Source organism: Podarcis cretensis, assembly GCF_951804945.1.
Source record: "Podarcis cretensis genome assembly, chromosome: 3".
In the NCBI taxonomy this organism is placed as follows: domain Eukaryota; kingdom Metazoa; phylum Chordata; class Lepidosauria; order Squamata; family Lacertidae; genus Podarcis; species Podarcis cretensis.
The window spans coordinates 125,566,496-125,580,165 of NC_137172.1; the positions used below are offsets into that span (position 1 = coordinate 125,566,496).

Below are 13,670 nucleotides of genomic sequence, written 5' to 3' on the forward strand. Positions count from 1 at the left end.
CAAAACAATAACCCTCCCCCCCCCAAAAAAAAAGAGCCAGCATTTTAAAAAGTGTTCTAGGATGTAGATCAAGTCAGGCAAAGGCCTGGTTAAAAAGGAACAGTTTTGCCTGGCGTCTAAAGGTGTATAGTGAAGGTGCCAGGTGAAGTGGGGAGAGCATTCCACAGACGGGGAGCCACTGCAGAGAAGGAAGGGACATACGAAGAAGGGCATCAGAAGATGATTTCAGCGTCCGAGTAGGTTTATGGGGAAAGAGGGGGTCCTTGAGGTATTGCGGTTCTGAGCCGTTTAAAGCCTTATAGGTCAAAACCAGCACTTTGAATTGGGCCTGGAAACTAATTGGTAGCCAGTTCAGTTGGACCAGGATTGGTGTAATATGCTCAAACCGTCTTGCTCCTGTCCCCCCCCCCAATATTGTTGTTCTTTACAACTGTCTTATTCTTGTCAGAGAAATGTTGAATGGCATGATCTGTATATCTAAATTTCTGTCCTAGGACAAAAACATTAGGATAGAATAGACTAATGTTTTGGAGCACAAACTGAATTTAAAGCATCTGTGGTGCTAGCAGCCTCTGAATGTGCCATGTGCTGTTAACTGAGTTTGGAGTAAAAACACAAAAACTGTAAACAAGCAGCAAGGTTTTCATGCTTCCTGCCATGATGGTTGCATTTTCTGATCCTTGGGTGGTGCATCATACCCTTATTGCCTTAGGTATATGGTCTGCCTTTTTTATTACAGTCATACCCTGGGTTACAGGCGCTTCAGGTTGCGTTTTTTCTGGTTACGGACACGCCAAAACCCGGAAGTACCGGAATGGGTTACTTCCGGGTTTCGGGGGTCATGGATGCGCAGAAGCGCCGAATCGCAACCCGCATGTGCGCATACGCTCCACTGCGGGTTACAAACACTGTGGGTTGCAAACGTGCATCCCACATGGATCACGTTCACAACCCAAGCTTCCACTGTACTCACTTGCTAGAATATGCAGCATCTATGCTCTTATCACTCTGTTTGCAAAATTCTTTCTGACTGGATGAAACAACAGATTATAATGTTTTTGCTTCTTGGGATTCTGAATAGAAGCAACTGTTGAAGATTTAAACTCTGTCAGCATATGTTAGTTGCATTACTGTTTATTGTGTAAGCATTTCAAAAAATATTTTGGAACTTTTAAACTGCTGTAGGCCATTCTCGGCTCTGTTTCTACTATGAAAGGGTGGAATATAAATCCTAATGTTCTGAGCCAAGTGATTAGAGCTGCTATCCCACTTCTATATAAAGGATGCAGTGGAGTTTTTGAGCATAGAGCAATTCAGGTGATTAATGTCCCTGTTTTACTCTTGCCCAATTTCTGTCATTCTCTGCTCTGTTGTAACCTCTCTCCAACCTAGGTGAAGGATAAAATTCAGTAATTCATAGGTTTTCCTCTAGCAACCTTGCTTTCTTTCCAGTAGATGCTGCTCCGCCCAGGGGTGGGTGGGGGTGGAAATACTAAGAGCTCTCTGCCAAATAGGAGTAATTGGCAAGGAAAATAGTCTTCTGCTACTGAACTATAGAACGTATACAGACATATAGACATTGTTGTATTGTTGTTTTGAAGGGCACTTTCAGACCTGAACAAGGATGGGAAAATGGATCAGCAAGAGTTTTCTATAGCAATGAAGCTCATCAAACTAAAGCTGCAAGGCCAGCCTTTGCCCGTGGTTCTCCCTCCAATGATGAAGCAACCTCCAGCATTCTCTCCCTTGATTTCTGCTCGTTTTGGTAATCATGAATATGAATCAATGTACAGGTGTTTGGAGAAAGGCTGCCCCTCTTAAATTGTTATTGATAAATAAATAGCTATGTTCAAATCTGTTTTCATTAGACAATAGATCATGATGTTAAAGATATGTACAGAAAATATAGCTAAATATTATCATATATTTTTGTCATAAAAATGAATAATGAGTACTTTTGAGATGATTCTCCTTTGCTCTGATGGCATAATAAGGATGGGCCTCAGAAATAGTGCAGCTAATTCTATGTGCTGGAAAGGGGTTAGGACTTGCATGTTTCAAAGTGCAACCATGCTTGCCATATGGCACGATCCTTTAAAAAGTAGGGTGAGTTTTGAAAGCAGGTTGTGATATGTTGTTGGCACCTGTCTGTCTTGAGAGACAATGGAGTGTGCCTCGGGGGGTGAATGCAAGCCACTGGAGAATTGCAGTGCCTGCTGTGGCTGCAGAGACCACAGAGCAACTCATAACTGCTGCCTGCTGCATTGGTCTGCTGTTCTAAGTGGGTTTACAGAAAACAACCCTACTTTTTTAAGGCAAGCCTTTCAATGTGCCGAAAGTGGATGCCATTGAACAAATTATTCTCTTCCTCTAATCGTACTATATATTAGACATCTATTGCTTTGAGCAAGTACTTGGAGCATATTGCTTGTTCGTTTTTTCTGAAGCCTGTGGCAACTGGGATGTGTTATTAGGGAGAAAACCTTGGCTGTATAACTGCTCAAATGAAGCAAACTTATGTGTAAGCATAGACCTCTTATCTAAAACTAGTTTTTGTAGCTCAGGGTTTCCCAAACTTGGGTTTGCAGCTGTTTTAGGACTACAACTCTCATCCTCCCTAGCTCGTCGCACCCATGGTCAGAGATGATGGGAGCTGCAGTCCAAAAACAGCTGGAGACACAAGTTTGGGAAACCCTGGTGTAGATCTCTCTAGTAAAAGTGAGTCATGTCTCCCCAATTCCTGGCTGTTCACAGCTATATGGCTATCACTAACAACTTGGTTTCTCTTCTAGGCATGGGCAGTATGCCAAACCTGTCTATTCCAGCATCTGTTCCTACAATGGCACCCTTAGCTCCAATGCCCTCTTTTGCTTCTGTAACGTCCATCCCCCCCCTGATTATTTCTGCTCCTCTTCTGCCTTCCACCAGCACACCTGCATTGCCAAATGGAACAACCAGCCTCCTCCAGCCACTACCATACTCTTCAAGTAAGTATCATCATGTCCGACAAGAGGCATACTTCCAGTCTGGACAATCTGAGTTGGATGTTGGCCAATGCCTTGATTCTGAATGCAAAATCTCCTCCTAGCAAATACTAAACTGATGATTTTTCCACCTTAAATTCCTTCTTCTTGCTACACTAACCACATTCCACTGGAAATATTGTATGCATGATGCCCCGTGCCAAATATTTTGTTGTTTTAATGAAAGTTTGGATGTTGCTATGGAGAGCAAGATGGAGGTGGTACTCAGCCTTTTCCCTTATACTGTTTTCCTACTCAAGGTCACTAATCCATGGAAGCTATTTCCTTGTTCGTGGGGAAAAGAGGAGGAGATTAGTTTTGAAGGGGACAAACGTCAGGAAGGGAGATGGTTAAGCACCCCCTTACCTCATAAGTCCTCCTGCTCAGCCTCAGGCTCACTGTTATTAAAGAAGAGCCATGCCAAATCATGGTAGGAATGTTACACAACTTGGTGCTGCCTGTAGAGAATGTATTGAAGAAAATGAAAAAATAGAATTGGGCTATAAATTAGCATAAATTATTAGGGTGTTGTAGTCAGACTAGATCTCAAAGCTCGTCAAGTTTGTGGTATGGAGTCAATTTTTTATTCTTTTGCTTTTTTCTTTTTCATTAGTTTTTATTTTTCTTCTTTGTTTGCTCATTTACCCGCTTAATTTTTGAGCTTTGTGTTTTGCACTTTGTTTTTTTTAAAAAAGTTTTGTTCTATTTTTATTTATCCATTTTTTCCACTCACATAAGCACAGTTTAAAATAATTATTATGATTTACTTAAGGCTTATTTTTAATCTGGGAAATAGAGTGTGCATAGATCTAATAAGTTAATGTCAGGGGAGGGAGGCAGGGGGATACAGAGAGCCTCCGGCGCTTCTGAGAAGCAGCTCCTCGCCCGGCAGTGGAGAAAGCCCCACCTCCAGTGGACCAGAGGGGGAGGGGAGTAGCTGGGTGAAGGGAGGGCTCAAAGATGCTACGGAGAGCCCAAGTGCCTCACCTAGCCCGGCTGCCCAGGAGGCACACTCGACGCTTCCGGCACCCTGCTTGCGCAGAGGGGTGAAACATACGGAGGGGAGGTGGAGATTTGGGGTGTGTAAGTTCTTAGGCTGGGGGAGAAACCGGAAGGGGGCACTCCCGGAATCTGCAAGCGACTAAGATGGACATGAAGTTTGGGGCTCTGCACTGTAAATAGTTTGCACCAATAAAACCTGTAAAAGACAGGTCGGAGTCCTGCCTGGTTACTCACGAGCAACCACCACCAGCACCTGACAGTTAAGCTTAGTGTTTGTGTAATTTCTGAATTTGTTATTAATTCTAGGCATTATATTGTATATTTTAATACAGGGGAGAAATTGAATTTTGGTTTATACAGTCAATTAAACGGATGAATGGAAGAACGTTCATAAAGGGGTCAAAACTGATAATCCAAGAAGCAAAAGCTAATTTTGACATATTTGAGCTCAGTTGGTAGAGCATGAGACTCTTAATTTCAGGGTCATGAGTTCAAGCTCCACCTTGAGCAAAGATTCCTGCTTTGTACGGGGTTGGACTAGATGACCCTTGTGGTCCTTCCCAACTCTACAATTCTATTATTCTGTGATTGCAGGCTGACGTAGCTTATCTACAAGAGACCCATTTAATTGAACAGGATAAATAATTATTATAGAAAGACTGTGTGGGGTGGGTTTTTCTTGCCGGAAATGCAACCAGTGCAAAAGGGGTCACCACTTTGGTCAGAAATGGATTTCCAAATGATGTACTTATGAAAACAAGCTTAAAAATAAAAGACAGAACCATTTGAAAAATGAGTTGGGCACAAATGTTTAATAATATGCTGGAAGGATAATACCATGGCCCCCTTTGAACAATGCATAGAAGATAGGACTACACTTGTAAGATAGAAACAAATTGGGTATGGATAAATATACCTTATTTTTTGCCCCATAGGACGCACCGGCCCATAGGACGCACCTAGTTTTTTTGGGGGGGAAATAAAGGGGGGAAATTCCCCCCCAGGTGCGCTGCGCTAATCCTGAAGCTTGGGGCGTGCTGAGCTCAGCACGCCCCAAGCTTCTGGGTGCCGGCAAGGTCTCCGCTAGCCATGGGAGAGCCGCACAGCTAGCGGAGCGCTGCGCTAATCCCAAAGCTTGGGGCGTGCGGAGCTCAGCGTGCCCCAAGCTTCTGGGTGCCGACAAGGTCTCCTCTAGCCCTGGGAGAGCTGGGTCTCCCATGGCTAGCGGAGCGCTGCGCTAATCCCGAAGCTTGGGGCGTGCTGAGCTCAGCACGCCCCAAGCTTCTGGGTGCGGTGCAGGCAAGCTCTCCTCTAGCCCTAGGAGAGCTAGGTCTCCCATGGCTAGCGGATAGCTTCCTGAAGCCTGGAGAGCAGTGCACACCAACCCCCCTTGCTCTCCAGGCTTCAGCGAAAGCCTACATTCGCCCCATAGGACGCACACACATTTCCCCTTCATTTTTGGAGGGGGAAACGTGCGTCCTATAGGGCGAAAAATACGGTAATGGTATTTGGAATGCATTTGGATTGATATTTGGAATGTGTTTATAAAAAGCATATTGACTTTTATACTCGTTAGAATAATTGTAATACTTTTATACATTTATATATACTTTCAAGTAATTTTCTCTCATTTTGTTTTTTTGGTTTTGGTTCATGTTCACTTTTCCTCACTTTTTTACTTTATTTCTCTACTGAAAATTTTCATCCAAATAGTAATATTTTTAAAGTTTTTGGTATGGAGTCAGGTTGGTGCCCAAGTGATCCATGGAGATACTTTTGCCTTGCATTGTGGACTATGTGCTTTTCTCTTGTTTCAGCTTTGCCTCACTTTAGTTCATACAGTCCCATGATGGGCGGATTTGGTGGTGCCAACATCCAGAAGACACAGTCCCTGATAGATCTTGGCTCTAGTAGGTAGGGATCTTCAGGCAGATTTATGTCTCAATTGCAAGTTTCTGTTTTTTTCAAGATCTCTTTGGGTGGTCTTTGCAATCTGTCTGGTTCCCCACAAAAGTGAGTACTTGGAAAGACAGAAGTCATTTATTCACATAAACTGTTGCTGCACAAAAACATAGGAACAATGTTCCACTTTGAACATATATTTATATAATACCATATTTCTTGCAAATATGATCTTCTTTTCATATTGTAGTTCAAATTCTTCTTCTACTACCTCACTAACTGGGAATTCACCAAAGATTGGATTTTCAGACTGGGCAGTTCCTCAGGCTTCCAGATTAAAATACAGGCAGAAGTTTAATAGCCTTGATAAAGGGATGAGTGGATACCTGTCAGGTTAGTATTACAGTATTATATTTAAGTTTGCAAAGATTAATGAGTGATTCATGAGTTGATTGACAAAAAGATTTCTTCCTGTTCATAATGCAGTATGTTCTAAGGGGGATTTCTTTTTAAAGGAAAGGGATTGCAATTGAAGATTAAGTTTATAATTAATTGAATAATTTTCCTATATAAGAAAATGAAATCCCAGTATAAATGTAATATTTAACTGCACTTGCATGTTTGAAGATTTTTATAAATAAGTGTATCTTTGCAGGTGGTGTAAACAAAATCTGCCCTTATTCCCTTATGGGGTACACAAGAGCCCTTACAGAGTCCTTTGTAGGTTCTCCATCGGTAGGAGAAAATAACAGGCCAACCAGCGAAAATTGAGAAGCAAAGCAGCTAGTAAACCTGATCTTTATTAAAGCTGTTGCAACAGGGTGCTCCCCTCACACGCAGGAAAGGAGGAGGACCCAGAACCAAGGTGTGCCTGTCCCTATATAGACTTGTAAAATTGCTCACCCTCAAACTCCAGACCACCCCCAGAAACATCATACATACATCATAGAAGGGGTGTAGCCCAGGACCACCACCCCAATACATCATACCTACATCACAGGGGGCAGTCTAAAACAGAATCCTGAGTATGTTGATTATCTCCTGGCTGGCAAGTTACCTGATTGCATTATCTGAGTTTTGGCTACTCTTATGTTGTTATACTCCTGCCAACCTAGCAGTTCAAAAAAGCACGTCAAAGTGCAAGTAAATAAATAGGTACTGTCGGGAAGGTAAACTGCATTTCCGTGCGCTGCTCTGGTTCGCCAGAAGCGGCTTAGTCATGCTGGCCACATGACCTGGAAGCTGTACGCCGGCTCCCTCAGCCAGTAAAGCGAGATGAGCGCTGCAACCCCAGAGTTGTCCACGACTGGACCTAATGGTCAGGGGTACCTTTACCTTTATGTTATTATAACTATTGACCGTATTTTTTGCTCTCTAAGATCACTTTTTCCCTCCTAAAAAGTAAGGGGAAATGTGTGTGCGTCTTAGGGAGCGAATGCAGGCTGCGAAGCTATCAGAGAAGCCAGAACAGCAAGAGGGATTGCTGCTTTCACTGCACAGTGATCCCTCTTGCTGTTCTGGCTTCTGAGGTTCAGAATATTTTTTTTCTTGTTTTCCTCCTCCAAAAACTAGGTGTGTCTTGTGGTCTGGTGTGTCTTATAGAGCGAAAAATACGGTAATTCCTGAATCCAGGTCACAGGCTCACCCCATTCACACCTTAAATGTGCCCTAAAGGCAGGATTTGTGAGCACAGAGACCATGAGGAGGCTTTTTCATTTCCTTCCTCCTTGCAGAGAAACATTTGGTCAGTTTGGGAGAGTCAAAATGGTTTCAGGACTGTCTTCCTGTACTGTTTCAGACATGTGGTTTATGTATTTATGTACATGTTTGCCTTGTACATTTAATTTATATATTTGAGACCTTAAATTATTATAATACAGACTAAGACTTTTCAAATTATATTTCGAGTAAAACCAAACGAGGGCCCATCCACATTTCCCTTTGTCCTGTGATTTATTCCATTTGGTCTGTGGCTTGTAGGCATGGGTCTGAGAGGTTTCTCTTTTGTTCCATCACTTTCCCTGGGAAACCCTGCTGTTCACGGCTGAATCAGAGGAAATGTCAATCAGGTTTTCTGCAGACTGACATTTGTTCCAATCCAGCAGTAATAAGCAAGTTTTCATCTGGGAAAGTGTGGAACAAAAGAAAAACCTCTCAGACCCATGTCTAGAAATCACAATCCAAACAGAATAAATCACAGGACAAAGAAAAGTGTGGATGAGCCCTGGCCTGTAGATGGTAAAAAATATCACTGGTTCTTGAGTGCAATTAGATTTATATATTAACATACTTGACTTATATATTAACATACTTTTCATCTTTGATTTACTCAGGGTTTCAGGCAAAAAATATTCTTCTGCAATCAAACCTTTCCCAGACACAGTTAGCTACTATTTGGTAAGTCCACACATAAATTGATAAGACTTTGATGTTTTGTGCTGCTCAATGTTAATAAGCATAGAGTAATTTTTAAAGAAATGTAATAGTCTACATTGCATATTTAATACTGTACTCTTTTTATTTTATGCTTGTTCTTGAATTGCAGAATTCTGGTGTTGAGATTATATCTGTTTAATTTCTTCTTCTTTTTTAATTATCTTTAATTAAAAGTGGTGGCAGCGGCTCTACCAATGAAAGGTTGCAGTGGCATGGGGACTCTGAAAGGCTGCATGAGCTTCCTGCAGCCAATCGGAAGCCACAGAAGCGTCACTGCCCGCTCAGTCAGTCCCCGCAAGGTGAGGCGTCCGCGGCTTCTTTCCAAGGAAATGCCTCGCCGCGTCAGGTTTACCTCAGCGCACGGTGACTGACTGAGTGGCTGGCAGGGTCCGCAGGCCGGATTTACGAGTCTAGTGGGCCAGATCTGGCCCGCGTACCGTGGTTTGAAGACCCCTGTTCTACTACTTCACACCACGTGCCTCTGGGAGAATTAAAACGGGTGTTTAATTCTCCAGTTAAAATCAGCTGGACTCCAAATTAATATCCTTCAATGCATTAAACATCAAAACATTAACAATGTATGGGTTTAGAACAAGGATGGGGCTAGACTTGACCACAGGATGCTCTCACTCCTCACCTGACATCAAGAATTGGGGCATGTAGACCTTCTCACAGTTGTCAGTGCACCACACAGGACTTGCGAACAACCTTGCCCAGTGCTTTGGAGTACCATAGAGTACCATCTTTACAGAGTGCTGCATAGGGGCCTTTGCAAAGCCCTTCAAGGATCAGCTGCACCAAGGAGTCCCACGTGGGGAACTCAGTGGCACAACCAATCTCACAGAACTTGGAACCAACGCCTGTCACCTGACTTTGAGCTCCATCGCAGCTGCACAGACAGTCCCAGTGGGCTTGCTCTCACTGTCAGTCAGCTGCTTGCCATTTCAGAGTTGGGAGCCTATTTCAAGACTCTTTGTTGGAGCCTCAACTTTCCCCTCACCCAATGTCACATGTGAATTCGAGTATGAGGCAAGTGAGCATGATTTGGGGGGAAACTGCCATGCAGGCCCAATTATGTTTCAAATGTGCTTTTGTGGGTATTTGCTTTTTCAGAATTGTTCAAGTTAGTAAGAGGTATCTTAAAGATTTAGACTTGTATTGGACTTTGCTGAACTAGACAAACTGACAGGAAAAATTAGATATCAGAAAGATCAGAAGTTCACACAGGACTGGAGAAAGTTTACGATTTATCTGGAAAATATTTGTGACGAACAGACAACGCTAGTTGGATTTAAAGAGGCTTTGTGATGAGAAAGGGTATTGTGAGAGGGATAAGAGTTGTAAAGATTTATTAACTGGCAATACAATTATAAAGGAAATGTGAAATAAATATAAAATTATGAGGATTGTGGAGGGAGCGGGGGGAAGTCCAAAAGAATTTGGCATTATAGTGGATATGAATGTGTCATTTAAATCTGTAAAAGAAAATTTTTCTAAAAAATTAATAATAAAGATATTGTATTAGAATGTTGCATTGAAACAGTGAGATTGCTGTTTCATATTTCCTCGGTTCTTCTAATGCAATTGTTCTGTCTTCCTAGGTCACTTGCTGACGTTGATGGCAATGGACAGCTAAAAGCAGAGGAATTCATACTAGCCATGCATCTGACTGATATGGCCAAAGCTGGGCAGCCTCTCCCACTGACTCTGCCTCTGGAGTTAGTGCCACCTTCTATGAGGTGCGTAACACAAGATGGTATGTTATTAAAATTGTATAATAAATGGAAAAGATGTCCTTTAAAAAAAATCCCTGTTTCTTCTCTCTAGAAGTGGAAAATGTGCTGAAAATACTGATTGTGTTCTGCCAACATACCAGAAAATAATGCAGGAAGAAGAACCTCCCCAAAAACTTCCAGGTAACAGTGGGGTTCTTTTTTATGTTAAGAGTGCAAAGTTGACTTTAAAAAGGCATTAGAACTGAAAGAAACGTTGTTTTATCCCATATTTCAGATATTATGTGTGCCTGACTTCAATTTGCTTCATAGAAGCCATTTGAGCACTTAATAACAATTGTAGGACTCAAGTATACATTGTTTACAGTAGCAGTGGTACGTTGTCAGGACCGAAAAGCAGCAGTACATTGGGCTATGTGGAGTCAGAGTGGTTGGACTGTGGCAGTGTTTCTACGACTTGATCCCCCAGCTGTTGTTGGACTGCAACTCTCATCATCCCTGGCTGACAAGACCAGTGGTCAGGGATGATGGGGACTCAAGTTTGAGAAACATGGGACTATGAAAGCAGCAGGCAAGATGAAGACACCCAAAACTACAGTTATTTACTTAATTTCCTTTTTGAATCACTTCAGTATCAAAGCCCTGTGCATATAACAAATGCTTTTCCATTTGTCAGTGATCTTACTTGAGTGTTATCTACCTCCGTGTTTCATACTACAGTGGTACCTTGGGTTACATACGCTTCAGGTTACATACGCTTCAGGTTACAGACTCCGCTAACCCAGAAATAGTACCTCAGGTTAAGAACTTTGCTTCAGGATGAGAACAGAAATTGCACCGCAGCGGCAGCAGGAGGCCCCATTAGCTAAAGTGGTGCTTCAGGTTAAGAACAGTTTCAGGTTAAGAATGGACATCTGGAACGAATAAAGTACTTAACCCGAGGTACCACTGTACTGTCCTTGTTTTAGAAATGAACCTGCATTAGATCAATTTTTGCACTCTGATGCCATTTACTATTCTTTAATCTAGTTACATTTGAGGACAAGAGGAAAGCAAACTATGAGAGAGGCAACATGGAGCTAGAGAAACGCCGCCAGGTGTTGTTGGAGCAGCAGCAGAGAGAGGCGGAGCGTAAGGCTCAGAGGGAAAGAGAAGAAAAGGAGCGAAGAGAGAGGGAACGGCAGGAGCAGGAGCGAAAGAAACAACTTGAACTGGAAAGGCACTTGGAAAAACAGCGGGAGATGGAGAAACGGAAGGAGGAAGAAAGAAAGAAAGAAATTGAAAGGCGGGAGGTTGTTCTGCTAATTGCTATTTTTAATCTGCAAAGGAATATCTTTTCCGTTTATTGCTGTTTAGTGATCTTCACTTAAGCATTCTTTTGCCACCGTGCTGAAACCCACTTGTCCCTAAAGATGACACCAAACCCAAGAGCCCCAGCTGTGTCTGGGGGCAGCCAAAGCTCAGCCTCATGCAGCCAGTTCTCCATTGAAGTGTTCCAGGCAGTCAGCACAAATAGCTGGGCTGCCTTCATTTTGAGGTGAAGGCCCTTTCAGGGCATTGCCTAAGCACCTCCAGAAAGTGCCTGCCAGGTGTCTGTCACACAGAATTGCAGTGTCGTGCATGCACTAGCAACCCTGTCCAGGTAGGCAGTCCCGAGTCCAGCAGTGACCTCGACAGGAAGTCCAAGGCTGTAGTGTCACCAGCTAAGGGCGAGGCTGAGTTCCTCATGCTGAGAAGGATGCTGGTAATCAGGGAACCCCTGAATGTGAGGCCCAGAAGAAGGAGTACATGCAGCAGAACCAGGACCCTCATGGCATGGGCCCCTTCCCCTGGGCTTGGAGAAGCGAGGGCCTCCTGTATGGCATTGCCAGTGCAATAGCACCAAGTGGGCGGCTGTGGAAAGGTAGGATAAATGTTTGTCTTCAGACCAGAGGCTCCCCCTTTAAAGAAGTTGAAATGCACATTCTCCATAATTCTTTGCCCTTTAGCACTTTTGAAAGAACTGAACATTTAGTGGTTATTTTATCTGCAGGCAGCAAAGCAGGAGCTTGAGCGCCAACGGCGTCTGGAGTGGGAGAGGATTCGGCGTCAGGATCTTCTTAATCAGCGTAATCGAGAACAAGAAGAAATTGTCAAACTGGCCTCTAAGAAGAAGAGCCTCGGTCTTGAGCTAGATGCCTTGGTGAGTCACAGCACTGCAAAGGACATAGAGAACTCCACTGGCAGGAGTAGGGAACACAGCTCCTGCAGATGCTCTTGGACTGACAGCTCCAGCCAACCTGGGGGGGGGTCAGGTGGGATGGGCATTCCAAGCCAGCAGCACCTGGGGGACACCCCCCGGGCTCACCCAAACAACAACACAGTGTCTTTTCAAACATCTTTCTGTATTCTGGTAGGTGGCCGTGTTGGTCTGACGCAGTCAAAATAAAACATTTAAAAATTGTCCAGTAGCACCTTAGAGACCAACTAAGTTTGTTCTGGGTATAAGCTTTCATGTGCATGCATACTTCTTCAGTGGCTATTGACCCTGAGAGTATCTCCCAGCTTATATAATATTTTATCTTAAAAATTCTTGTTAATTGGTTTTGACTAACTTTCTGTTTTAGGGGTAGTGATTAGCTGATACTCTGTATATTAGAGGCATGTTTTTATGTTCTCGAATCAGATGTTTGATTTTAGATTATTTTCATTACAGGATGGCAAACACCAGCAGATCTCTGGGAGATTGCAAGATGTTATAAAAAGAAAACAAGTTCAAAAAAATGATCTGGATGTTCTGGAAAAGAAATGTGATTTGGAAATTATTGAAGTCAAGCAGCTACAACAACAGCTTCAAGTATGAAATCTCACTTTAAGTTTCAACTTGTTGCCTTGTGTGTTCCAGAGAATGAAGGACATGAATGAATTGGAGGGGGGTATTTTTAATACATCTGTGTTAAGATGTAGCTACAAAATAATAACAGTTTTTGCTTCTGTTCAAACAGTTCTCCTCCAATAGCTAGATTTCTCAAAATAATACAATTAAACTTTGTTTTTTAACGCTACAAATGACCTAACAAGGATAAAGGCTATTGATGGTTAAATTATCAGGTTTTTCTAGTTTTTACAAGGTACAGCTTACAGAATCTTAAATGCATGTAGCATGTAACAATATTTGTTATGCCAATATGCTTCAAGGTTAAGAAAAAACTGTCAAGTCCTAAATCCTTCTTTATTCTTGGACGTGTCTTTTATATAAGCTGGTTTGTCCATTTCTCTTTTGGGTTATAAAATACTATCTATAATTTTCAGCTGAGAGTTCTTTACATTTAAGCATATCAAAATTTTATCTAAAGTATGGAGAATCTGTGTCACTCTTACTTGAACTGATAGGTCTCCATATTGACCGTAGTACAATATCAGGATGTACTGTGGATTCCCATGGAGAAATACCAGAATCAAGCCTAATGTTGCACTTGTCCCAAGTGTCTCTAACTTCCTGTAGAATTACTATTATTGGGTCAAATCCAGTTAAGTCATACTCAACATAAATCTGGTGAAATCAAAGGGCAATTGATTTCAGGAGATGTCCCAT

General features: G+C 42.5%; 1 protein-coding gene across 7 annotated transcripts in view; it reads left to right on the plus strand.

Annotated features, from left to right (window-relative positions):
• The window catches only part of ITSN2 (intersectin 2), a 78,453-nt gene that overhangs the window by 20,579 nt on the left and 44,204 nt on the right, over positions 1-13,670 (plus strand). For all 7 annotated transcript variants that reach the window (XM_079971128.1, XM_079971127.1, XM_079971132.1 and 4 more), the window contains exons 5-14: positions 1,602-1,765; positions 2,793-2,987; positions 5,843-5,939; positions 6,178-6,320; positions 8,261-8,324; positions 9,965-10,102; positions 10,191-10,279; positions 11,126-11,388; positions 12,129-12,278; positions 12,792-12,932. In XM_079971128.1, coding sequence (XP_079827254.1) covers positions 1,602-1,765; positions 2,793-2,987; positions 5,843-5,939; positions 6,178-6,320; positions 8,261-8,324; positions 9,965-10,102; positions 10,191-10,279; positions 11,126-11,388; positions 12,129-12,278; positions 12,792-12,932 — 1,444 coding nt within the window. The remainder of the gene's footprint in view (positions 1-1,601; positions 1,766-2,792; positions 2,988-5,842; positions 5,940-6,177; positions 6,321-8,260; positions 8,325-9,964; positions 10,103-10,190; positions 10,280-11,125; positions 11,389-12,128; positions 12,279-12,791; positions 12,933-13,670) is intronic.